The sequence below is a fragment of the Bombina bombina genome, chromosome 1 (genome assembly GCF_027579735.1).
Source record: "Bombina bombina isolate aBomBom1 chromosome 1, aBomBom1.pri, whole genome shotgun sequence".
NCBI classification, from domain to species: domain Eukaryota; kingdom Metazoa; phylum Chordata; class Amphibia; order Anura; family Bombinatoridae; genus Bombina; species Bombina bombina.
The window spans coordinates 441010907-441038247 of record NC_069499.1 but is presented as its reverse complement, the minus strand read 5'-3'; the positions used below and the strand labels follow the sequence as shown (position 1 = coordinate 441038247).

The window sequence follows — 27341 nt, the reverse complement described above, 5'->3', positions numbered from 1 at the left end:
CTGCACTCCTGCAGCTGAATGACAACAAACTACAGCCCATCGCCTACTGTTCCCGCACACTGACGGCTGCGGAGTCAAAATACGCTCAAATTGAGAAAGAGTGCCTGGCTGCAGTTTGGGCCTGTGAGCGCTTTCAGCGTTATCTAGTGGGTTTGGAGAAATTTAGTCTGGAAACTGACCACAAACCGCTAGTCCCTCTTATCAATTCTTATGACATCGACAAAACACCCTTGAGATGCCAGAGACTTTTAATGAGACTACTCAGGTTCAATGTTCAGGCAGTGCATGTGCCGGGGAAGCAGCTGGTTGTGGCAGATACACTGTCCAGGCTCCCGCTGGCTGCTGCTGAAGAATCCTCCACAGAGTCGGATGTAAAAGTGTATGTTGATTCAGTTCTGGCCTCTAAGTCCATTTCTTCAAGGAAACTGGAAGAGATAAAGAAAGAGACATATTTGGACACAGATCTGCAAGAAGTTATAAGGTACATAAGAGATGGCTGGCCCGAGAGCCGGGCAGCCTGGATGTCTTTAAATGCTTACCAGCCAGAGAGGTCACAGCTCACGGAGCTGGAGGGGTTGGTGCTGTTCCAAGACCGTATTGTAATTCCTGTCAGCATGAGGAAGGAGATGTTAAACAGGATTCACGAGGGCCACTTAGGCATTACAAAGTGCAGAGAAAGAGCAGCTACAGCTGTGTGGTGGCCTGGGATCAGCTCCGACATTGCAAATCACATGTCTAAATGTGCCTTTTGCCGGGAACGCCGGCCTACTCAGAGAAGGGAGCCCTTAATGTCTACTCCGCTGCCTGCGGGGCCGTGGCAGAAAATAGCTGCTGATTTGTGCGAACTGCACGGGAAAAAGTTTCTTGTTGTTATCGACTACTATTCCAGGTATTTGGAAATAGCACCCCTGAATGATATCACAAGTCAGGCCGTTATCATTCGCCTGAAGAGCTTGTTCGCCCGCTGGGGCATTCCAATGGAGCTGGTGAGTGATAATGGCATGCAGTTCGCTTCTACAGAGTTCAGTGCTTTCAGCAGGGAATATGATTTTGTACATTCCACGTCAAGTCCACATTATCCGCAGGCCAACGGAATGGCTGAAAGGGCAGTTCAAACAACAAAATTCATTCTAAAGCAATCTGAACCGTACCTAGCCCTCTTGTCATACAGGGCGACGCCCATTCAAGCCACCGGGTTTAGCCCGGCACAGCTGATGCTAGGACGCCAGATTCGCACCACTTTACCCTCAGTGGGTGTCTTCAAGCCGCCTGGCCCTGTTCCTCGGGACGAAGTCCTTAGGAGGGATGAAGAGGCCAAAAAGGGTTATCGTTTCTTCTACGACAGGAGACATTCTGTCAGGCCTTTACAGGAACTGAAAGCAGGCCAAAGTGTCAGAATTAAACTGGATGATGAGAAGAAATGGAAGACGCCTGCTACGGTAGTGGGCCGCTCTCCAGAACCAAGGTCTTACACAGTCCTTACAGAGGGAGGGACGGTTACACGCCGTAACCGAAGACATCTTCAGCCTGTACCTGAGAGTCTGGAACCGGATACCTCAGTACCACCGCCGGTGGGATCTCCTGTTCTAAGAGAGGTGCCTTCCCCTCAGCAAGATCATAGCGGGGATATATCTTTGCCTCCAGCAGACTCTTGTTCACCATCTTCTGTATCAGAGGACAGTTCATGCAAAGTTACATCAAGCGGAAGAGTGGTGAGGCTTCCGGCCCGATACAGGGACTGACTTTAGCTAGAACAGTGACCGGAAGTATGGGCAGAATAATCCCATGGTCACTGTGGACTAGGGTAGTCTACCCCGATGTCCAAGTCAGGATGTAATTTATTTGTTCATGTTTTCTAATCTATCTGTTTTTATAATGTTATAAAACAAAATGTTGTTGTATACCCTGTTGGTGTACCTTGTTATTTAATATATGCAAATGTATGCTTTGCCTTTGAAAAAGGGGAAGATGTGATGATAGCAGGATGTGATGTCACTAGCATGTGGGCGGGGCTTAGGTCCGGTGTCTGTGTCGCAGTTAGTTTAGTACAATCAACCTGTCTGGATGTGTATTGCTATGCTCTGTAATAAAATAGAGTTGTACCATCATTGCTGTGTCCTGCATATGTCCTGCATCTCATGACAGGTAATAAAGGGATTATTTCTATTTTTAAATAAAAATAATTCAGAAGTAGACTGTCCCTAAAGGACATATGGAAATTAGCTTATGCTCTGTTATATGCAATAAGTGTGTAGAATGTTGAAGTGTCATTTATTTAACCATCCATAGGTGTGATAGACACACCTCAGCCTCTCTGGGAGGAGTGAATCAAACACATTGGGGCCGATTCAGGCTCGCCGGAAACAGAAGTTATGAACCAGCGGTCTAAAGACCACTGCTCCATAACTTGTCCGCCTGCTCTGAGGCCATGGACAGAATACGAATACGATCAGGCAGATTGACACCTCCTGCTAGCGGCCGATTGGCCGAGTATCTGCAGGGGGCGGCATTGCACAAAAATCGTTCACAAGAACTGCTGGCGCAATGATAAATGCCGACAGCGTACATTGTCGGCATTTATCGATGTGCAGCGGACATGATACGCTACATTGTATCATGTCCGCTCACACTATGATAAATATACCCCATTGTATCATGCATTCTGCAGCAAAAACATGCCAAATAAATAATTATTATATTTTGCAATATTGTTATATTTCCCTGAATTAATCATTTTATGGGGGATATTATTTAGATTTTAAGGTTCCTTTAAAGGGACAGTCAACACCAGAATTTTTGTTGTTTTAAAAGATAGATAATCCCTTAATTACCAATTCCCCAGTTTTACATAACCAACACAGTTAGAATTATACACGTTTTACCTCTGTAATTACCTTGTATCTAAGCCTCAGCACACTGCCCCCTAATGTCAGTACTTTTGACAGACTTGCATTTTAGCCAATCAGAGCTGTCTTCATGGTAAATTCACGTGCATGAGCTCAATGTTATCTATATGAAACACATGAACTAATGCCCTCTAGTAGTGAAAAACTATCAAAATGCATTTAGATTAGAGGCGGCCTTCAAGGTCTAAGAAATTAGCATATGAACCTCCTAGGTTTAGCTTTCAACTAAGAATGCCAAGAGAACAAAGCAAAATTGGTGATAAAAGTAAATTGGAAAGTTGTTTAAAATTACATGCTCTATCTGAATCATGAATTTTTGGGACTGGACTTTCCCTTTAAGCTTTATTTCCAAAATTATTTACAACACATCTATACAATAAAGCTTTGAGTTTAAAGGGACAAGAAAGACAACATTTAAAAAACTTTCATCATTCAGCAGAGAATTCAGTTTTAAATAACTTTCCAGTTTACTTCTAATATATAATTGTTTTGTTTCTTTTGTATCCTTTGTTTAAACTTATTCTTTTCCCCCTGTAAGTCACAATCTTCCCTGCCTTTGTCTTAGGTTTATTTTTTGTCTTTTAAAATGCAAATAATAGACTCTAGTACTTTAAAACTACCTTTCCGTATGTAGTACTGTACTATCTTTCTGAGGGTACTGTGTATACAAAAAGTATTAAAATCATATAAAACTACCTTTAGGGTACATGTTTAAGCTGGATTATGACAAGTAAATATTGCCTAAATGACGTAAGATTTTCCAGCTCTACGGAATTTGGCGGCGCTATACAAATAAATGATAATAATAATTCTTGTTTACACTTTATTTCATCCCCTCTCCAAGCTGTCCCATTTTACAGATGCAAATATTCCAAAATCCAAACCTTTTCTGGTCCAAAGCAGGTTTTTAACCAGTATATTTCTTATGTATTAAAAACGGGATCCCACTTTTAGCTTTATTTACCTTAATTGAGGTTCTATTCTATTATCAACTTTTTATTGGGTCACAGAAATTCATATGCAGTAAAAGCTAGACAGAAGCTCATTCTAAGGTCTATGCAACAAAACAGTGCTGACTCATACAAAGGCATTCATTTTTACCCCCCTAACAGCAGGCTGTACTAATAATGTTTATAAGTATTATTGCATAAATGTTGATGCAGATTTCAATTGTGGATCCACCTTATTCATATATATACATGTATTTGAAACATAGGTCAGGTCAGATACAGTCTCTACATACATATATATGGGACCGGCTCCGGTCCACAGGGAGGGCTTATTGCGGTTATTCTCAATTTATTTGGTTACACTTTGTTTCACAACAACAGACAAGCTGTGATATTCTTATATATCTTCTCACCGCCGCTCCTCCCCTCCTCGGCAGCACTGACCCGGCTTCTTCCCACTTCAGTCACTCAATGAGCATTTGTACTTTATGGATCCACAATTTCGCCTTGCGATGCTGAGCCCTACACGGGTGTCAGGTACAAGTAAATTCAAACAAAAGAAGCATACCCGGGAAACTCTGTTTAAAACCAAAAGCCTTTTTTTCGAAACTTCTTTAAAATTTTCAGCAACAAAAAATCTGTGTGTTCAAATCAAACACACATGCCGGTGTCCATGTAGCGTCATAGGGGTCAGCTGACGCGTTTCGGCAAATCGCCGTAGTCAAAGCTGTATGACCTACTTTGCACACCCCTGGATTTTAAAACCATTAGTACATTTCTCGTGGTTGTACAGAATATGACGCTAACTTTAACATTTCATTGATTATCAATACTGGTCTATTGTTACATATTCATTATATATAGTGAAACATAACACAAGGATTACATTTGTTGTGCTACCGCTGACTCAATACACTCACTTAATCCAAATAGGTTCAATACTAGTCTATGTTTATGGTGTTCATTTTATGTCCATTTCATTACATAATTTCCTCAGTAATTTTGTGTTTTATTTCTCATTCATATTCAATTTATATATATTCTCATTTCCTAAGGACAACTTTGATAATTATACTGATGGTATTTTAGTATTGTAAACCCTTTTGGTTATCTAACGATATTTAGCGCTTCTCATTTCTTTGTTATGTAAAGGAATGACATTTAAAGGTGAAGCACTACTATTAAATATCTAAAATTAACTTATTTTAAAAAGGAACCATTATTACTGCAAACTTAATATTTATTCAACCTTCTAGATATCTCACTCTAGTCATGTTCTTTATCTCTTTTATTTTCTTACTTTTAAAACATATTCCGTTTTTTGTTTATTGCCAAAAATTAATTACATCCGATTCTGAATTCAAACCCCTAGGGATTCTTGTTTGTTATTTAATCATCCAAAATACTTCTTGTTTTGCTAAGATGTAGTTAATATCTCCCCCTCTTTCTGGGACCCTTATTTTTTGTATAATTGTCCATCTAAGTGAGCTGGATTTTCTAAAATGCTTTCTAGAAAAATGTTCAATTAGTGGTGTTGTCATTGTACCTGCCTTGATATTGGTGACATGTTCTCTTATTCGACTTCTGACCTCACGGGTTGTTAACCCTACGTACTGGACATTACACTCTTGACATGTTAATAAATAAATACAATTTATGGCTCTACAATTTAAACACTCTTTGTGGTCAAAACATTTTCCAGTAGCCTCACACTTAAATTGATTTCCTGGGGTCAGGTATTCACATGCTGTACATGTATGATTGCTGCATGGGAACACTCCTACACAGCTTAGCCATGAACTAGTGCTTCTCTTTTTCTCTTGTAATTTTTTTGGAGCCACTATATTGCCTATTGTTTTGGCTTTCCTATATGAGAACCTACACCCTTTTTTGACAGTGTTTGCTAGGAGGTCATCTGCACTCAAAATGGAAATGTTGTTTCTTATAATGTTGCACACTGCGTGATATTGATCACTGTAGTCTGTGACAAAATATATACCCTTTTTAAATATGTTCTCCAATCTTGTTTTAGGTTTATTTAACAATAAATTCTTTCTTTCTACACCCTGTATTTGTCTGTTTACACTTGTTACCATAGACTCCCAATATCCTCTCTCTTTAAGTCTCCTTTCCAGATCATTGGCTTGTCTATACTCTTCCTTTTTGGTGCAATTTCGTCTTAGCCTTACAAACTGGCCTTTTACGATGGCTTTAAATATACCTCTAGGGTGACAGCTTTTGGCGTGTAATACCATATTTCCCGATATTGGTTTTCTAAAGATTGTACTCTGGATTCCCTCATTTTCTGTTCCTGTAATCTCAATATCAAGGAATTCAATATTCCTTTCCTCATAATGATGTGTAAAACTGATGCCTACATTGTTTCTATTTAATTTCCTCACAAATTGGTTTGCAGAATTTCTATCACCATCCCAAATTATTATCAGATCATCAATAAATCTTCAAAAAAACGTTCTGTCGCTTTTGACCCCCCTATCTCCAAAGATGTGAAACAGCTCCCACCAACCCATAAACAGGTTGGCATAGGAGGGGGCAAATTTTGCCCCCTAGCTGTTCCACATCTCTGGAGATAGTAGGTTCCCTCAAACAAAAAATAGTTATGTGTTAACAAAAACTTGGTGACCCGTAGTATAAATTTAATACAAGAATCCAGTGGAAAAAGAGCTATGGATGGCTAACTATAGATGTAAAGGCTCTATATACATCTATACAGCATGAAAAGGGCCTGGAAGCAATTGAGTTTTTTCTTAACAGAACTGGCGATTTTAGCAATTCTTGTATTACATTTTTACTAAGGGTCACCAAGTTTTTGCAAACACATAACTATTTTTTGTTTGAGGGAATATTGAATTCCTTATGAGAATATATATAAATTGAATATGAATGAGAAATAAAACACATAATTACTAAGTAAATTATGTAATGAAATGGACTTGAAATGAACACTATATACACAGACTAGTATTGAACCTATTTTGATTAAATGAGTGTATTGAGTCAGCGGTAGCACAACAAATGTAATCCTTGTGTTATGTTTCACAATATATAACGAATATGTAACAATAGACCAGTATTGATGATCAATGAAATGTTAAAGTTAGCGTCATATTCTGTACAACCAATAGAAATTTACTAATGTTTTAAAATCCAGGGGTGTGCAAAGTGGGTCCTACAGCTTTGACTACGGCGATTTGCCGAAACGCATCAGCTGACCCCTATGACGCTACCTGGACACCGGCATGTGTGTTTGATGTGAACACACGGATTCTTTGTTGCTGAAAATTTTAAAGAAGTTTCGAAATAAAGGCTTTTGTTTTTAAACGGAGATCCCCGGGTATGCTTCTTTTGTTTGGTCATACAAAGGTATGCAAGAACACTTTGCACTTGCATATATTTATGTAAGATCAATTAAACCCATACTGAACATCCTACACTTAAAGGGACACTGAACCCAACATTTTTCTTTTGTGATTCAGATAGAGCATGCGATTTTAAGCAACATTCTAATTTACTCCTATTATCAATTTTTCTTTGTTCTCTTGCTATCTTTATTTTAAAAAAAGGCATGTAAGCTAAGTAGCCAGTCAATTTTGGTTCAGACAATGGACAGCACTTGCTTATTGGTGGGTGAATTTATCCACCAATCAGCAACAACCCAGGTTGTTCACCAAAAAATGGTCCGGCATCTAAACTTACATTCTTGCTTTTCAAATAAAGATACCAAGAGAATGAAGATTTGATAATAGGAGTAAATTAGAAAGTTGTTTAAAGTTGTGGGATCTATCTGAATCACACAAAAAAAAATTGGGTTCAGTGTTTCTTTAAATGAACATTCTTATGAACAAAGTTTGGCCCCCACTAAAGTTTTAAACACTTGGCTACAGCCCCACTCATTATCGGCACAGCCTGTCCAAGCTCATGAGCAGGACGCAACTTGTGAGCCAATAAGAGCTGCATACACCTGTAGCTGCTAGTCACTGCTCAGGAAATTCATAGTGTTCTTTGCATGTCCATGCAAGACTTTAGCTATTTTCTGGTCAAAATTTAAATGACCTTAGATTAATTACATCTTTGAATATAAATATATTTGCACTATACATTATAACTAGATAATCTAGGTGAACCACCATTTTAAATACTGCAGCTGCTCAAAGAACCAGGGGGGCTTGTATCATGTCAGCAATTAAAGGGACAATAAACACCAAAAATGTGTATTGTTTAAAAAGATAGATAATCCCTTTATTACCCATTCCTCAGTTTTGCATAACCAACACTGTTATATTAAAATACTTTTTACCTCTATGATTACCTTGTAACTAAGCTTCTGCAGACTGCCCAATTATCTCAGATCTTTTGACAGACTTGCATTTCAGGCAATTAGTGCTGACTGGGGTGAGTACAATGTTATCTATATGGCACACATGAACAAACAGTACATGCTATTAGCTATTCACAGTCAGACTGTGAGGTAAGAGGTGGGCTGCAGAGTCTTAGAAATCAGCCTATAAGCTTACCTAGTTTTTGCCTTTAACAAAAAATACCAAGAGAAAACAAGCACATCTTATGATAAAATTAAATTGGAAAGTTATTTAAAATTGCATGTCCTATCTGAATCATGAAAGTTTAATTTGGACTTTACTGTCCCTTTAACAAATTGAGTCATTGCCAGATGGTACCAGCAACTTAGGCTCTCTGAGCAAGTGTTGTGTGCAGTGGTGCACAGTGCATACTTAAATACACCTCCAAAACAACTATAGCTTTTATTACAAGCATTTTTGCTAATACATTTGTAATACAAAAATGCTTCTATTCAAAGCTGAAATTCATTATGTAGATTTCAATTTTGGCTGGAATGTCACTTTAAGCATCTTTGAAGTACTAAAATGAATACTCCTTAGTAGAAGTATTTTTTTTAGCAAATTAGAACATTTTAATTTTTTTATTATAAATGTTCTTTTTAGAAATAAGTTCATTCAAAAGTACATATATATTAGAAACCTAAAACATATTTGTTATTCTAAAGCCTTCAGAAATCTAAGAAATAATATTTAGTTGCTAAGCAACATGTATTCTAATTTAGATTAGCGGATCACCGATTACATATAACAACACATATTGTTCACAGTTAATCACCAAGGCCTAGATTTGGAGTTTGGCGGTAAAAGGGCTGTTAACGCTCCGCAGGCTTTTTTCTGGCCGCACCATAAAATTAACTCTGGCATCTAGAGTTCAAACAAATGCTGCGTTAGGCTCCAAAAAAGGAGCGTAGAGCATTTTTACCGCAAATGCAACTCTCGATACCAGAGTTGCTTACGGACGCGGCCGGCCTCAAAAACGTGCTCGTGCACGATTCTCCCATAGGAAACAATGGGGCTGTTTGAGCTGAAAAAAAACCTAACACCTGCAAAAAAGCAGCGTTCAGCTCCTAACGCAGCCCCATTGTTTCCTATGGGGAAACACTTCCTACGTCTGCACCTAACACCCTAACATGTACCCCGAGTCTAAACACCCCTAACCTTACACTTATTAACCCCTAATCTGCCGCCCCCGCTATCGCTGACCCCTGCATATTTTTTTTAACCCCTAATCTGCCGCTCCGTAAACCGCCGCAACCTACGTTATCCCTATGTACCCCTAATCTGCTGCCCTAACATCGCCGACCCCTATATTTATTAACCCCTAATCTGCCCCCCTCAACGTCGCCGACACCTGCCTACACTTATTAACCCCTAATCTGCCGAGCGGACCTGAGCGCTACTATAATAAAGTTATTAACCCCTAATCCGCCTCACTAACCCTATCATAAATAGTATTAACCCCTAATCTGCCCTCCCTAACATCGCCGACACCTACCTTCAATTATTAACCCCTAATCTTCCGATCGGAGCTCACCGCTATTCTAATAAATGGATTAACCCCTAAAGCTAAGTCTAACCCTAACACTAACACCCCCCTAAGTTAAATATAATTTTTATCTAACGAAATAAATTAACTCTTATTAAATAAATGATTCCTATTTAAAGCTAAATACTTACCTGTAAAATAAACCCTAATATAGCTACAATATAAATTATAATTATATTATAGCTATTTTAGGATTAATATTTATTTTACAGGCAACTTTGTAATTATTTTAACCAGGTACAATAGCTATTAAATAGTTAAGAACTATTTAATAGTTACCTAGTTAAAATAATAACAAATTTACCTGTAAAATAAATCCTAACCTAAGATATAATTAAACCTAACACTACCCTATCAATAAAATAATTAAATAAACTACCTACAATTACCTACAATTAACCTAACACTACACTATCAATAAATTAATTAAACACAATTCCTACAAATAAATACAATTAAATAAACTAGCTAAAGTACAAAAAATAAAAAAGAACTAAGTTACAGAAAATAAAAAAATATTTACAAACATAAGAAAAATATTACAACAATTATAAACTAATTACACCTACTCTAAGCCCCCTAATAAAATAACAAAGCCCCCCAAAATAAAAAATTCCCTACCCTATTCTAAATTAAAAAAGTTACAAGCTCTTTTACCTTACCAGCCCTGAACAGGGCCCTTTGCGGGGCATGCCCCAAGAAGTTCAGCTCTTTTGCCTGTAAAAAAAAACATACAATACCCCCCCCAACATTACAACCCACCACCCACATACCCCTAATCTAACCCAAACCCCCCTTAAATAAACCTAACACTAATCCCCTGAAGATCTTCCTACCTTGTCTTCACCATCCAGGTATCACCGATCCGTCCTGGCTCCAAGATCTTCATCCAACCCAAGCGGGGGTTGGCGATCCATAATCCGGTGCTGAAGAGGTCCAGAAGAGGCTCCAAAGTCTTCCTCCTATCCGGCAAGAAGAGGACATCCGGACCGGCAAACATCTTCTCCAAGCGGCATCTTCGATCTTCTTCCATCCGGAGCGAAGCGGCAGGATCCTGAAGACCTCCAGCGCGGAACATCCATCCGGACCGACGACTGAACGACGAATGACTGTTCCTTTAAGGGACGTCATCCAAGATGGCGTCCCTCAAATTCCGATTGGCTGATAGGATTCTATCAGCCAATCGGAATTAAGGTAGGAATTTTCTGATTGGCTGATGGAATCAGCCAATCAGAATCTAGTTCAATCCGATTGGCCGATCCAATCAGCCAATCAGATTGAGCTCGCATTCTATTGGCTGATCGGAACAGCCAAAAAATTCCTACCTTAATTCCGATTGGCTGATAGAATCCTATCAGCCAATCGGAATTCGAGGGACGCCATCTTGGATGACGTCCCTTAAAGGAACAGTCATTCGTCGTTCAGTCGTCGGTCCGGATGGATGTTCCGCGCTGGAGGTCTTCAGGATCCTGCCGCTTCGCTCCGGATGGAAGAAGATCGAAGATGCCGCTTGGAGAAGATGTTTGCCGGTCCGGATGTCCTCTTCTTGCCGGATAGGAGGAAGACTTTGGAGCCTCTTCTGGACCTCTTCAGCACCGGATTATGGATCGCCAACCCCCGCTTGGGTTGGATGAAGATCTTGGAGCCAGGACGGATCGGTGATACCTGGATGGTGAAGACAAGGTAGGAAGATCTTCAGGGGATTAGTGTTAGGTTTATTTAAGGGGGGTTTGGGTTAGATTAGGGGTATGTGGGTGGTGGGTTGTAATGTTGGGGGGGGGTATTGTATGTTTTTTTTTACAGGCAAAAGAGCTGAACTTCTTGGGGCATGCCCCGCAAAGGGCCCTGTTCAGGGCTGGTAAGGTAAAAGAGCTTTGAACTTTTTTAATTTAGAATAGGGTAGGGAATTTTTTATTTTGGGGGGCTTTGTTATTTTATTAGGGGGCTTAGAGTAGGTGTAATTAGTTTAAAATTGTTGTAATATTTTTCTTATGTTTGTAAATATTTTTTTATTTTCTGTAACTTAGTTCTTTTTTATTTTTTGTACTTTAGCTAGTTTATTTAATTGTATTTATTTGTAGGAATTGTGTTTAATTAATTTATTGATAGTGTAGTGTTAGGTTAATTGTAGGTAATTGTAGGTAGTTTATTTAATTATTTTATTGATAGGGTAGTGTTAGGTTTAATTATATCTTAGGTTAGGATTTATTTTACAGGTAAATTTGTTATTATTTTAACTAGGTAACTATTAAATAGTTCTTAACTATTTAATAGCTATTGTACCTGGTTAAAATAATTACAAAGTTGCCTGTAAAATAAATATTAATCCTAAAATAGCTATAATATAATTATAATTTATATTGTAGCTATATTAGGATTTATTTTACAGGTAAGTATTTAGCTTTAAATAGGAATCATTTATTTAATAAGAGTTAATTTATTTCGTTAGATGTAAATTATATTTAACTTAGGGGGGTGTTAGTGTTAGGGTTAGACTTAGCTTTAGGGGTTAATCCATTTATTAGAATAGCGGTGAGCTCCGATCGGAAGATTAGGGGTTAATAATTGAAGGTAGGTGTCGGCGATGTTAGGGAGGGCAGATTAGGGGTTAATACTATTTATGATAGGGTTAGTGAGGCGGATTAGGGGTTAATAACTTTATTATAGTAGCGCTCAGGTCCGCTCGGCAGATTAGGAGTTAATAAGTGTAGGCAGGTGTCGGCGACGTTGTGGGGGGCAGATTAGGGGTTAATAAATATAATATAGGGGTCGGCGGTGTTAGGGGTAGCAGATTAGGGGTACATAGGGATAACGTAGGTGGCGGCGCTTTGCGGTCGGCAGATTAGGGGTTAATTATTTTAAGTAGCTGGCGGCGACGTTGTGGGGGGGCAGGTTAGGGGTTAATAAATATAATACAGGGGTCGGCGGGGTTAGGGGCAGCAGATTAGGGGTACATAAATATAACGTAGGTGGCGGTCGGCAGATTAGGGGTTAAAAAATTTTAATCGAGTGTCGGCGATGTGGGGGGGCCTCGGTTTAGGGGTACATAGGTAGTTTATGGGTGTTAGTGTACTTTAGGGTACAGTAGTTAAGAGCTTTATGAACCGGCGTTAGCCAGAAAGCTCTTAACTCCTGCTATTTTCAGGCGGCTGGAATCTTGTCGTTAGAGCTCTAACGCTCACTTCAGAAACGAGTCTAAATACCAGCGTTAGAAAGATCCCATTGAAAAGATAGGCTACGCAAATGGCGTAGGGGGATCTGCGGTATGGAAAAGTCGCGGCTGAAAAGTGAGCGTTAGACCCTTTAATCACTGACTCCAAATACCAGCGGGCGGCCAAAACCAGCGTTAGGAGCCTCTAACGCTGGTTTTGAGGGCTACCGCCGAACTCCAAATCTAGGCCCAAGTTTCCTGCAAAAAATGAATATATGTATATATTATTCTTTATTTATAAAGCGCCAACAGATTCCGCAGCGCTCTTCATGGGTACAAAGGTAAAAGTACAACGGTGATGCCATACAATACAATATAAGACACCGGACAGTGTATATGTATGTATGTATATATATATGTATATATATATATATATATATATATATATATATATATATATACACATACACAGTATATATATATATATTTTTATTTTTATTTTTTTTAAAGATATGCACTCCTCATCTGTTTGAAAATGCCATGGTGCTGACAAATTTAAATCCAACTCCTTGATGAAGAAAGCACTCGATGGACTTTGTAAAGATGCAACCAATAACTTTTATTACAAAGTCATAACGTTTCGGGTACCGGACCGGTCCCTTTGTCAAATGATACACACGTTATGACTTTGTAATAAAAATTATTGGTTGCATCTTTACAAAGTCCATCGAGTGATTTCTTCATCAAGGAGTTCATTTATATATACATACATATATATATATATATTACTTACAAAAAGAGAAGGGGCAAAAGTGCAGGGCAGTAATATCCCTTACACAATTACTCCAAGGGACTACCCTTGTCTAGCACTATACTATAAATATGAAAAATAAAAGATCAGAAAAAACCACCTAGAAAATGCAGAAAATACAGGTATTTTAATGTGAAAAAACAAAACAACATAATATGTGAAAAAAATATTAATAATTAAAGGACACTATAGCGGTGTCATAAATCAGTGTTCACAGCAGAAAATATCACATTTCTAATGTCCTCAAGGGTACCCTTAGAGATTATAGTATTAAACTTCAGAGCTCACAAAGAGGATTCGGTTCTGTATCCATATAGGGTAAATTAGACCCCCAGCAGGAGTTGGTTTCCCTGTAATAATTATTTCTTGACTCTTCAGTTAAACAAAACAGCAATAATTCCACATATACGTGTAGCAAGCAGCGGTCAAATATAAGCACACAGAGCAGTCTCCCCCAGTAATAGCAGGTCAGTCCATATTAAGCAGAAGTTAGCATAGGCAGGGTTAGTAAGTCGAGTATGTATTAGCTCACCCTTTATCCGGTTCCTTTGAATTACATCACTGTGGTGAATATAGATGGAATCACTTACCTAACCCTCCTGATGATATCACAACTAGCTCCGATACCTGGGAGGCCGGTTGCCCATTCCAATGTGCGCTATCCGCTGATTCCAATGCTGAAATGCTGTATGTGTCGACGGTTGCTGCAAAACCTTTCCGGTACCTTGTAGGCGCAAATCATATAATTCCAGATTCTGACATGGAACACATGTGCAAGCCTTCTTGCCTGTCGCTTTATTTTTCATATTTATAGTATAGTGCTAGACAAGGGTAGTCCTTTGGAGTAAATGTGTAAGGGATATTACTGCCCTGCATTTTTGCCCCTTCTCTTTTTGTAAGTAATTAATATTCACTACCTCTATGCACTATACACTTTCAAGTATCCTAATTGAAGCAAGTGTGTATTTACTGAATTCTAGATATTGTTTCTGGTGCCAGTCATCCTTGTAAAATATAAATATATATATATATATATATATATATATATATACTGTATATATACATATATACACACCGACAGTATATATATATACTGAATATATACTACATTATAAATATAAATTAATCAAATCTGAATATATTACATTTGCTCTCAACAAAATATTGGTAACAATTATGTATTTATAAAAAAAAAATATATAGGATTTTAAAATATACATACCTTTTTAAGGAACCGGACTCCATACGTAAATATATAAAGATTAAATGTAAATTTCCACCTATAGAGAGTAAAATACATTTTTAAGTCACAGAATAGAAAAACTAAATATTCATTCATTATTCCCTCTCTTTATACATATACTGTACATTTATACAGTATATACAGTAAATATATATATATATATATATATATTGAATCAAATAAGGTACTGCATGATTAACATAATTACAACCAACAACTTTAAAGTATAATTGTAAAAACTATTCTGAGTGGTTTATATTTTCAGATTTTTCAAATTATCTTCTTGCTTTCTTCTGCCATTTTTGGCGGCTTGCTGGAATGTTTCCCTCTCCTACTGGGCACCTTCAGGCATCTCCATAAATACATAGTTTAGCCAAAACAGCTAAAGGTACACACACACTGCCAGAATATAAGAGGAGACAGGCATATGGATTTGAGAAAGACGATTTGGATTTTAATACAATGTTTTGTAATATGACGTAATTAAAGGGATAGTAAAGTCAAAATTAAATGTTAATTCAGATAGTGCATGCAATTTTCAGCAACTTTCCAATTTACTTCTGTCATAAGTTTTGCTTAGTTCTCTTGGCATCCTTTATTAAAAAATAATCCTAAATCAGATCAGGAGTGTGCATGTGACTTTAGCCATCTGGCAGCAGTGTTTGCAAAAATGTTTCTAGCAATGTTATACATAGTTACCTACACTGCTGCCATTGATTTCTACAGATACTCTATGACAGCAGAGTTTGAAACTATGAATAACAATGTTTTAAACATTGTTGCATACACTGACGCCAGATGACTAATGACACATGCTTGCTCCCTAAACTCATCTAATATTACTCATCAACAAAGGATACCAAGAGAACTAAGCAACATTGATAATAGAAGTAAATTGGCAAGATGTTCAAAACTGAATGCTCTAATTGAATTATAAACATTTCATTTTGATTTTACTGTTCCTTTAATGCATTTTTTATAGTATGAAGAAAAAAAAAAGTACAAGCTTTCAATGGTTGCCGTTTTCTCTTTTCTGCAGTTTTTAACAGTGGTTTGTAATTATGAATGTTGCCTGGGCACATGAGACAGAATATGTTCTTAATCTGCATATTATAATCAAAATTTACTAGTGCAGAAATGCAAAGAAGAAATTACTATGCAAATCAAAGTGCCAAACTCTAAATAATGTACTACTACATGCTCAATTTTACAGCAGACGGATACATTTAACACTTCATGTTTTCTTATATGATATATTCATAAAGGGACATGTACACACAAACATATACATTATACACATTAGACATGCATTTTGTTTTGCTCTGAATCGAAATTCGGACAAATTCGCCAAATTCAGAGATTTGAATCAATTAGAATTTCCGAATTACCCTAGCAACCAAACTAAACTAATCCGAATGAATTTGGAACGAATAAATCCAAATTAGTTTGGATTTATTCGTTACATTCGAATGGCTATGGACTAATAACAATTCGGTATAAAAATTAAATTTATAATCACAATTCAGTATAAAAATTAAATTTAGTGAGATTTAGTGAGATAGAACAGTGAAATAATTCTGCTTGTGTAACTTGGAACTATCTGAAACAACATAACACATACCGAACTTCCAAATTTATTAATCGAATCCGAAACAAATACATCTGAATCTATTCAAATCCAAATGAAGCCGAAACGAATACATTCAAATTTATCCAAATTCAAATCGATCCGAAACAAAATTCGGAAAAAATCAGAATCGGTCCGAAACCAACCAAAACAAATTTTTCCACTGCGCACATGTCTAATACACATGCACACACAAACACATATACCTACATTATATATATATATATATATATATATATATATATATATATATATATATATATATAAAGCAATGAAATGGCACTCACTGGTCCTTTTAAAGCTTGTTTGCTGTGTAAAAGGACCAGTGAGTGCTGTTTCATTGCTCTTTGTATATGTGTGTGTGTGTGTGTGTGTGTATATATACACACAGTACTGTGCAATCGTCTTGGGCCACCATTGGCTTTGTTGTTTTAGCAATGGTATAATGACCATATATAATTATATATTATTTCTTTATTAGAATACAACCAGAAAATAAAGGATTTTTGTATGCAGTACTAAAATAAAAATCAGAAAACTGCTCCTATAGGCTAAAGTGGCATGTATTTAGTGTGACCTTCCCTTACACTTGAGCAATAGCAGGAACCTGGCTCTCGTAAACCTAAATGGAATGGAACCCAAATTAATGTAACGGCTAATACCTGTATATGTCCTACTATTTCATTTCAAAATATACTGCTGTGAAAAAGGTCTATTACACCAGGTTTGTGCAAGACATGCTTGAGCATTACATACACATGTGGAATGAGTTTAATTCATTGGAAGCTTGCTAATAAGACCAACTTTCAATAACATAATTCCATTCAAAATGCCAAAGATCACAGAATTTAACAGACATAAAATCATACTTTTGCATCAGAAAGGCCACTCTCAAAGGGAAATCAGCAAACAAACTGGATACTCAAGATGTGGTATTCAAGCTGTTATGAAGAAATCTGAAGAATCAGAAGAGGTCAAGGACAAAAAAGGACTGCCAAATTGACCCTTCTACAGTCTGAAGAAGCTTGATCAGGAATGTTCTTTGTGAAAGGGTAGCAGCGAAGAAATCACTTTTTCGTAAGGGGAACAGTGTAAGATATGCTAAAGCTCACAAAGATTAGAATGAAGATCAGTGAAAAAGAGTATTATGGACTGACAAATTCAAGTTTGAAGTTTTGGGTCCAATCGTCAATAATATGTGAGAAGTGTTGGAGAAAGATGGAAGAATGAGTGCTTGCGGCCTTCAGTGAAACATGGTGAAGGGTCTGTCCTGATTTGGGGCTGCATTTCTGCCAGTGGTATTGGTAATATTGTCCGAATTGATGGGATCATGAATGCTGAAAAGTAGAAACAGTTTTAATTCATCATGCCATTCCTTCTGAAAAGCGCCTGATTGGGAATGGTTTTATTTTTCAGCATGATAATGATGCCAAGCACACTGCTAATGCAAATCATATTTGGAGAGAAAAACAGCTGATAAAAAACTGAAAAACATGGACTGGCCTTCACAGAGTCCAGACCTGAATCTTATAAAGGCATTATGGGATCACCTGGATAGAGAACGAAATAAAAGACAACCTAAATCTAAAGAAGAACTCTGGGAAGTGTTGAAAGAAGCCTGGTATTGCTAGAAGATTACTTCAGAAAACTCAGGACAGTCTCCCCAAAAGATTTCAAGATGTGCTTAGTGTCAAGGGAGGTCACACTAAATTCTGACTTTTGCCTGAAGAAGCCATTTTGTTCTGAAAATTGTGTTGTTGTTTTTTAATATTTTGTGTACATATTTCCAGTATTTTCTGTTTGTATCTTAATAAAGAGACCGAAAAATAAATATGTGCGGTCATTAAAACTTTGCTAAAATAACTCTAATGGTGGCCTAAGACTTTTGCAGAGTACTGTATATATACATAGAACATTGTTTTGCCAAATTTCCCTCTGACAAAGTTTTTAACTGTGTTTAAGGGTTAAACTCATGAACCCAACACTCCTTTTCCACCCACAGATCAGAGATCATATAAAAGAATTGTGTAATGAACGTTATGCTTCAACACATGTAATAACACTTCTTTAGTGTTTGTTAGACAATACTTCCATTATGAACGTTCTAATAGTGCAAGTGAATAATTTTGATAACGCCCAGAGGGGTAAAACGCGTCATGAGGGGTTAGCAGAGCGCATGAGGGCTCTTTTTAAATAAAGGAATTTTGGTGTACTTGGTACAATAGTTTGCCATACTAGTGGAGCATCCACAATTTAAATTTTTGGATGCTGCTTACAGCGGCCATCATACCGGTGAAATCCACATGCAGTAATAACTTATGATGTCTGAATTAACTTGATATTAACTTTAACTGCAGTTTAATGGCAATTGTAATATATATGCATTACTCAATGCGAATCAACCAATATTATAATAGTCTGCAAGGAACTACATACAGTAGTTTAAACAAGTGTGTGGTTATTTTGCAATTTAATATCCAGGCATCTTACCAAATTAAATTCATCTTTATCAGCAGCAGAGTATCAGAGGCTGCTATATTGAATACAATATACATTCTTTTTTGTATCCAATTATAATAAACAGTCTGGGCCACATCATGCAAAATAAAGTAACTGATACTTTAATACAGGTTTAATTTACAGATACAAATGTGAATTATTATTATGTTTTTTATAATTGAACATGTTGTGCAATAGAATAAAATTTTATATTATTTTTTATCAGCAGCAGAGTATCAGAGGCTGCTATATTGAATACAATATACATCATTCTTTTTTGTATCCGATTATAATATACAGTCTGGGCCACATAATGCACAATAAAGTAACTGAAACTTCAATACAGGTTTACTTTACAGATACAAATGTGAATTGTTATTTTTTTATATACTTAAACATGTTGTGCAATAGAATAAAATTATATATTATTCTGAGCTTTAACAGCCCAACTAAAGCAGCTTGTTTATTATTGATCAAACTTCATTGCACATGCTATATGCACGTGAATGCTCTAATTAATAATCTCATTAATTTTATACTGTGCTATCAATAAAATCATTCACTTGCACTATTAGAACTTTCATGAAGGGTGTATAGTTTAACAAACACTAGGAAGTAATTAAAGGGACATAATACTCATATGCTAAATCACTTGAAACTGATGCAGTATAACTATAAAAAGCTGACAGGAAAATATCACCTGAGCATCTCTATGTAAAAAAGGAAGATATTTTACCTCACAATCTCCTCAGCTCAGCAGAGTAAGTTCTGTGTAAAAAGTTATACTCAACTGCAGGTAAAAAAATTAAAAAAAATGAAGAAATGAACAGCAGCCAATCAGCATCAGCAGTGCTGAGGTCATGAACTTTTACTGTGATCTCATGAGATTTGACTTGACTCTCATGAGATTTCATTGTAAACTTCCTTTACCTGATTGGTGAAATAAGATGAGAGTGCACGATGCTCATCCCTTCAGATGTCCCAGGACAGACATACTAATATGCTGCTTAGAAATCCTTTACAATGGGAGGTGGCTACTAAGGAACTTTTGAGGTAAAATATCTTTCTTTTTTACATAGAGATGTTCAGGAGATATTTTCTAGTCAGCTTTTTACAGCTATGCTGCATCACTTTCAAGTGTTTAAACATTTGGGTATTATGGCCCTTTAAGTTACTTATTACATGCATTGAATCATAACGTTCATTACACAATTCTATTAAATGATCTCTGATCTGTGGGTGTAGATGTGTGAGCTACATTAACACAGCACAGGAGAGTCCATCTATATAAGCAATAAGCTATACAATTCTATTTATCAATCCAAATTTCCCAGAAATTATTACTATTTTTTGTGATTGCTCACATTTTAGCAGCCCAAATATTATTATGGGCTACATATTGTTTAACTTTTTACAATAATGAATTTATGCCCCGGACTGCATGGATAATTTTATGATCTCTTATTCTGGGAAACAATTATTATTATTGGTTATTTGTAGAGTGCCAACAGATTCATTAGCGCTAAAATAAAATTGATGATATGTAGATATTTCACCATTATGGTAATACTACTTAGATTGCTCCAATGTAGGTTATATACCTCTCATTCTTGTGTACTTATATCTTTATAATAATTATTTAAAGGCACAACAGTGGGACATATTTATTCACAAGAGTTGGATTATACAAAACACCATTTTTTCTTAGTTTTAAACATTTTTTCCAATCATTTTTAATATTGAATAAAAATTATGTTTTAGCTTACCATATTTTTGCTGCCTTAGTAGTCAGGGCAGAGAGTGCTATTTTGCATTCTTTAGTGGATTCTTTATTTCATTTTCCACAACCTCATGTATAATGTTTTCAATGCAAAGCACCACTCCCAATTACAGATGAGTATGCAGTGACCTAACTACTGGTACCAATAAGAAATATTTCAATTGGGAGATTGCCTGTTGCAGTGCTATTGGGTGTGGGTGAAAGCTGGATCCTATCGGATCCATGTCTAATTTAGACAGATATACACAAATGTAAGTGTTTTACACACAAACACATCCAGATACTTCTGGATCCACCATTTTTTTTTACACAAAAACATCTTTGTCCTTTTAGAACCAACACTTTTTTTACAGAAAAACAGCCGTATCCTGCCTGATCCATGTCTATTTTAGACAGAGATACACAAATTTAAGTGTTTTCCACACAAACACATCTGGATCCACCATTTTTTTACACAAAAACATTTGGGTCCTTTCAGAACCAACACTTTTTTACAGAAAAACAGCTGGATCTTGTCGGATCCATGTCTAATTTAGACTGATATACACAAATTGAAGTGTTTTCCACACAAAAACATTAAGACACTTCTGGATCCACCGATATTTTACACAAAAACATCTGGGTCCTTTCAGAACCAACATTTTTACAGAAAAGCAGCTGGATCCATGTCTAGTTGAGACAGAGATTCAGAAATGTAAGTGTTTTCCACACAAACACATCCAGACACTTGTGGATCCACCAGTTTTTTACACAAAAACATCTGGGTCCTTTCATAACCAACACTTTTTGTTTTACAGAAAAACAGACGGATGCTACCGGATCCATGTCTAATTTAGACAAATACACACAAATGTGTTTTTCACACAAACACATCCAGACACTTCGGGATCCACCAATTTTTTGCACAAACAAAAATCATGGTCCTTTCATCTGGGTCCTTTCAGAACCAACACTTTTTACATATAAAGCCGGATCCTGTTGGATCCATGTCTAATTTAGACAGATACACACAAATTGAAGTGTTTTCCACACAAACACTTCCAGACACTTCAATATTTTGCACAAAAACATCTGGATCCTACCAGTTGGATCCATGTTCTATTAAGATAGACAAACACACAAATTTAGGTATTTTTCAAACACACATATCCAGACACTGCTGAATCTAATGCTATTTTATACAAACACATCTGGTAACTTCCAGAACCGTCTCTATTTAACGGAAAAAAGCTGTATTCTGCTGGATCCATCTCTAATTTAGGCCTAGATTTGGAGTTTGGCGGTAGATGGGCTGTTAACGCTACGCGGGCTTTTTTCTGGCCGCACCATAAAATTAACTCTGGTATCGAGAGTTCAAAAAAATGCTGCGATAGGCTCCAAAAAAGGAGCGTAGAGCATTTTTACCGCGAATGCAACTCTCGATACCAGAGTTGCTTACGGACGCGGCCAGCCTCAAAAACGTGCTCGTGCACGATTCCCCCATAGGAAACAATGGGGCTGTTTGAGCTGAAAAAAAACCTAACACCTGCAAAAAAGCAGCGTTCAGCTCCTAACGCAGCCCCATTGTTTCCTATGGGGAAACACTTCCTACGTCTGCACCTAACACTCTAACATGTACCCCGAGTCTAAACACCCCTACCCTTACACTTATTAACCCCTAATCTGCCGCCCCCGCTATCGCTGACCCCTGCATTATATTATTAACCCCTAATCTTCCGCTCCGTAAACCGCCGCAACTTACTTTATCCCTATGTACCCCTAATCTGCTGCCCCTAACACCGCCGACCCCTATATTATATTTATTAACCCCTAACCTGCCCCCCACAACGTCGCCGACACCTGCCTACACTTATTAACCCCTAATCTGCCGAGCGGACCTGAGCGCTACTATAATAAAGTTATTAACCCCTAATCCGCCTCACTAACCCTATCATAAATAGTATTAACCCCTAATCTGCCCTCCCTAACATCGCCGACACCTAACTTAAATTATTAACCCCTAATCTGACGACCGGAGCTCATCGCTATTCTAATAAATGGATTAACCCCTAAAGCTAAGTCTAACCCTAACACTAACACCCCCCTAACTTAAATATAATTTAAATCTAACGAAATTAATTAACTCTTATTAAATAAATTATTCCTATTTAAAGCTAAATACTTACCTGTAAAATACATCCTAATATAGCTACAATATAAATTTTAATGATATTATAGCTATTTTAGGATTAATATTTATTTTACAGGCAACTTGGTAATTATTTTAACCAGGTACAATAGCTATTAAATAGTTAAGAACTATTTAATAGTTACCTAGTTAAAATAATAACAAAATTACCTGTAAAATAAATCCTAACCTAAGTTATAATTAAACCTAACACTACCCTATCAATAAATTAATTAAATAAAATACCTACAATTACCTACAATTAACCTAACACTACACTATCAATAAATAAATTAAATACAATTGCTACAAATAACTACAATTACATAAACTAACTAAAGTACAAAAAATAAAAAAGAACTAAGTTACAAAAAATAAAAAAATATTTACAAACATAAGAAAAATAATACAACAATTTTAAACTAATTACACCTACTCTAAGCCCCCTAATAAAATAACAAAGACCCCCAAAATAAAAAAATGCCCTACCCTATTCTAAATTAATAGAGTTAAAAGCTCTTTTACCTTACCAGCCCTGAACAGGGCCCTTTGCGGGGCATGCCCCAAGAAAATTAGCTCTTTTGCCTGTAAAAAAAAACATACAATACCCCCCCCCCAACATTACAACCCACCACCCACATACCCCTAATCTAACCCAAACCCCCCTTAAATAAACCTAACACTAAGCCCCTGAAGATCTTCCTACCTTGTCTTCACCATCCAGGTATCACCGATCCGTCCTGGCATCCGGTGCTGAAGAGGTCCAGAAGAGGCTCCAAAGTCTTCCTCCTATCCGGCAAGAAGAGGACATCCGGACCGGCAAACATCTTCTCCAAGCGGCATCTTCGATCTTCTTCCATCCGGTGCGGAGCGGGTCCATCTTGAATCAGCCGACGCGGATCCATCCTCTTCTTCCGGCGTCTCCCGATGAATGACGGTTCCTTTAAGGGACGTCATCCAAGATGGCGTCCCTCGAATTCCGATTGGCTGATTCTATCAGCCAATCGGAATTAAGGTAGGAATATTCTGATTGGCTGATGGAATCAGCCAATCAGAATCAAGTTCAATCCTATTGGCTGATCCAATCAGCCAATCAGATTGAGCTCGCATTCTATTGGCTGATCTATTGGCTATTAATTTAGAATAGGGTAGGGCATTTTTTTATTTTGGGGGTCTTTGTTATTTTATTAGGGGGCTTAGAGTAGGTGTAATTAGTTTAAAATTGTTGTAATATTTTTCTTATGTTTGTAAATATTTTTTTATTTTTTGTAACTTAGTTCTTTTTTATTTTTTGTACTTTAGTTAGTTTATGTAATTGTAGTTATTTGTAGCAATTGTATTTAATTTATTTATTGATAGTGTAGTGTTAGGTTAATTGTAGGTAATTGTAGGTATTTTATTTAATTAATTTATTGATAGGGTAGTGTTAGGTTTAATTATAACTTAGGTTAGGATTTATTTTACAGGTAATTTTGTTATTATTTTAACTAGGTAACTATTAAATAGTTCTTAACTATTTAATAGCTATTGTACCTGGTTAAAATAATTACCAAGTTGCCTGTAAAATAAATATTAATCCTAAAATAGCTACAATATAATTATAATTTATATTGTAGCTATATTAGGATGTATTTTACAGGTAAGTATTTAGCTTTAAATAGGAATAATTTATTTAATAAGAGTTAATTAATTTCGTTAGATTTAAATTATATTTAAGTTAGGGGGGTGTTAGTGTTAGGGTTAGACTTAGCTTTAGGGGTTAATCATTTTATTATAGTAGCGATGAGCTCCGGTCGTCAGATTAGGGGTTAATAATTGAAGTTAGGTGTCGGCGATGTTAGGGAGGGCAGATTAGGGGTTAATACTATTTATGATAGGGTTAGTGAGGCGGATTAGGGGTTAATAACTTTATTATAGTAGCGCTCAGGTCCGCTCGGCAGATTAGGGGTTAATAAGTGTAGGCAGGTGTCGGCGACGTTGAGGGGGGCAGATTAGGGGTTAATAAATATAATATAGGGGTCGGCGGTGTTAGGGGCAGCAGATTAGGGGTACATAAGGATAACGTAGGTGGCGGCGCTTTGCGGTCGGCAGATTAGGGGTTAATTATTGTAGGTAGCTGGCGGCGACGTTGTGGGGGGCAGGTTAGGGGTTAATAAATATAATACAGGGGTCGGCGGGGTTAGGGGCAGCAGATTAGGGGTACATAAGTATAACGTAGGTGGCGGTCGGCAGATTAGGGGTTAAAAAAATTTCTTCGAGTTGCGGCGATGTGGGGGGACCTCAGTTTAGGGGTACATAGGTAGTTTATGGGTGTTAGTGTACTTTAGGGTACAGTAGTTAAGAGCTTTATGAACCGGCGTTAGCCCAGAAAGCTCTTAACTCCTGCTTTTTTCCGGCGGCTGGAGTTTTTTCGTTAGAGCTCTAACGCTCACTTCAGAAACGACTCTAAATACCGGCGTTAGGAAGATCCCATTGAAAAGATAGGATACGCAATTGACGTAAGGGGATCTGCGGTATGGAAAAGTCGCGGCTGAAAAGTGAGGGTTAGACCCTTTTTTGAGTGACTCCAAATACCGGCGGTAGCCTAAAACCAGCGTTAGGAGCCTCTAACGCTGGTTTTCACGGCTACCGCCGAACTCTAAATCTAGGCCTTAGTGTTTTCCATGCAATCACATCTATACACTAGTGGATCCATCACTATTTTTGACAAAAAAATCTGTATTCTACTAGAACCATCTCTTTTTAACAGAAAGCAGCTGGATCCTGCCGGATCCATGGATAACTTACACAGACACACACCTATCCAAATGTTTTCCACATAAACATATCCAGACTCTACTGGATCTAATGCTATTTAAAAAAAAAAAAACAACATATAGATCCTACGAGAACCGACATTTTTATTACATAAAAATAGCCGCAACCAGCTTGATCCATGTCTAATATAGACACACATATAAATCTAAGTGCTTTCCACACAAAAAATTCCAGACACTGCCTGAACTAGTGCTATTTTAGACAAAAACATCTTATCCTCTCAAACTCTTTTTGCAGAAAAATAGACCCTGCCTGATCCATATCTAATTTAGACTGACACATACAAAATCCAAATGTTTTCCATACAAACTCATCTAGACATTGCTGGATCCAATGCTATTATTCACCAAGAGACCAGGATTCTACCAGAATCAACTCTTTTTTCCACCTAAACAGCTGAATCCTGCCAGATCTGAGTCTAATTTAGACAGGTACATACAAATCCAAGTTTTTTAACACAAACACACACACAGACACTCCTGGATCCAAAGCCATTATACACAAAAAAATCAGGATCCTACCAGAACCAACTATCTGCTGAATCCAGTGCTATATTTACACACAAACAAAATGTGTTGGTTCTGAAAGGACCTAAATGTTTTTTTGTTGGATTCAGAAGTGTCTGAATGTGTTTGTGTGGAAAACACTTACATTTGTGCATATCTGTCTAAATTAGGCATGGATCTGGCAGGATCCAGCTGTTTTTGTATAAAAAAAGAGTTGGTTCTAAAAGTACCCAGAAGTTTTTTTTAAAAAATATTGTTGGATCCTGGAGTATCTGGATGTGTTTGTCTGGAAAACAGTTACATTTCTGTGTATCTGTCTAAATTAAACATCCTCTAAATTAGACATGGATATGGCAGGATCCGACTGTTTATTTTATAAAAAGTGTTCGCTTCTGAAAGGATTCAGAAGTTTTTGTGTAAAATATTGTTGGATCCAGAAGAGTCTGTATGCATTTGTGTGGAAAACACTTAAATTTGTGTGTATCTGTCTAAATTAGACATGGATTTGGCAGGATCCAGCTGTTTTTCTGTAAAAAAAGGTTTGGTTCTGAAAGGACCCAGACATTTGTCTGTAAAAAATTGGTGGATTCAGAAGTGTCTGGATGTGTTTGTGTGTAAAATAGTTAAATTTGTGTATATCTGTCTAAATTAGACATGGATTCAGCATGATCTGGCTGTTTTTCTGTAAAAAAAAGGGTTGATTCTGAAAGGACCCAGATGTTAATGTGTAAAAACAAAAATGGTGGATCTAGAAGTATCTGGATGTTTTTGTGTGGAAAACAGTTACATTTGTGTATCTCTGTCTAAACTAGACATGAATCCGGCTGTTTTTCAGTAAAAAAGTGTTGGTTCTGAAAAGACCAAGATCTTTTTGTGTAAAAAAAAATGGTGGATCCAGAAGTGTATGGATGTGTTTGTGTGGAAAACATTTAAATTTGTGTATATCTGTCTAAATTAGA

The 27341-nt window shown here is 36.9% G+C and overlaps 1 protein-coding gene across 1 annotated transcript in view; it reads right to left on the bottom strand.

The window, feature by feature from the left end:
- CERS6 (ceramide synthase 6) overlaps positions 1 to 27341 on the bottom strand; it is a 766179-nt gene that overhangs the window by 373853 nt on the left and 364985 nt on the right. The window contains exon 4 of the mRNA XM_053712833.1: positions 14966 to 15023. Within this exon, the coding sequence (XP_053568808.1) occupies positions 14966 to 15023 (58 nt within the window). The remainder of the gene's footprint in view (positions 1 to 14965; positions 15024 to 27341) is intronic.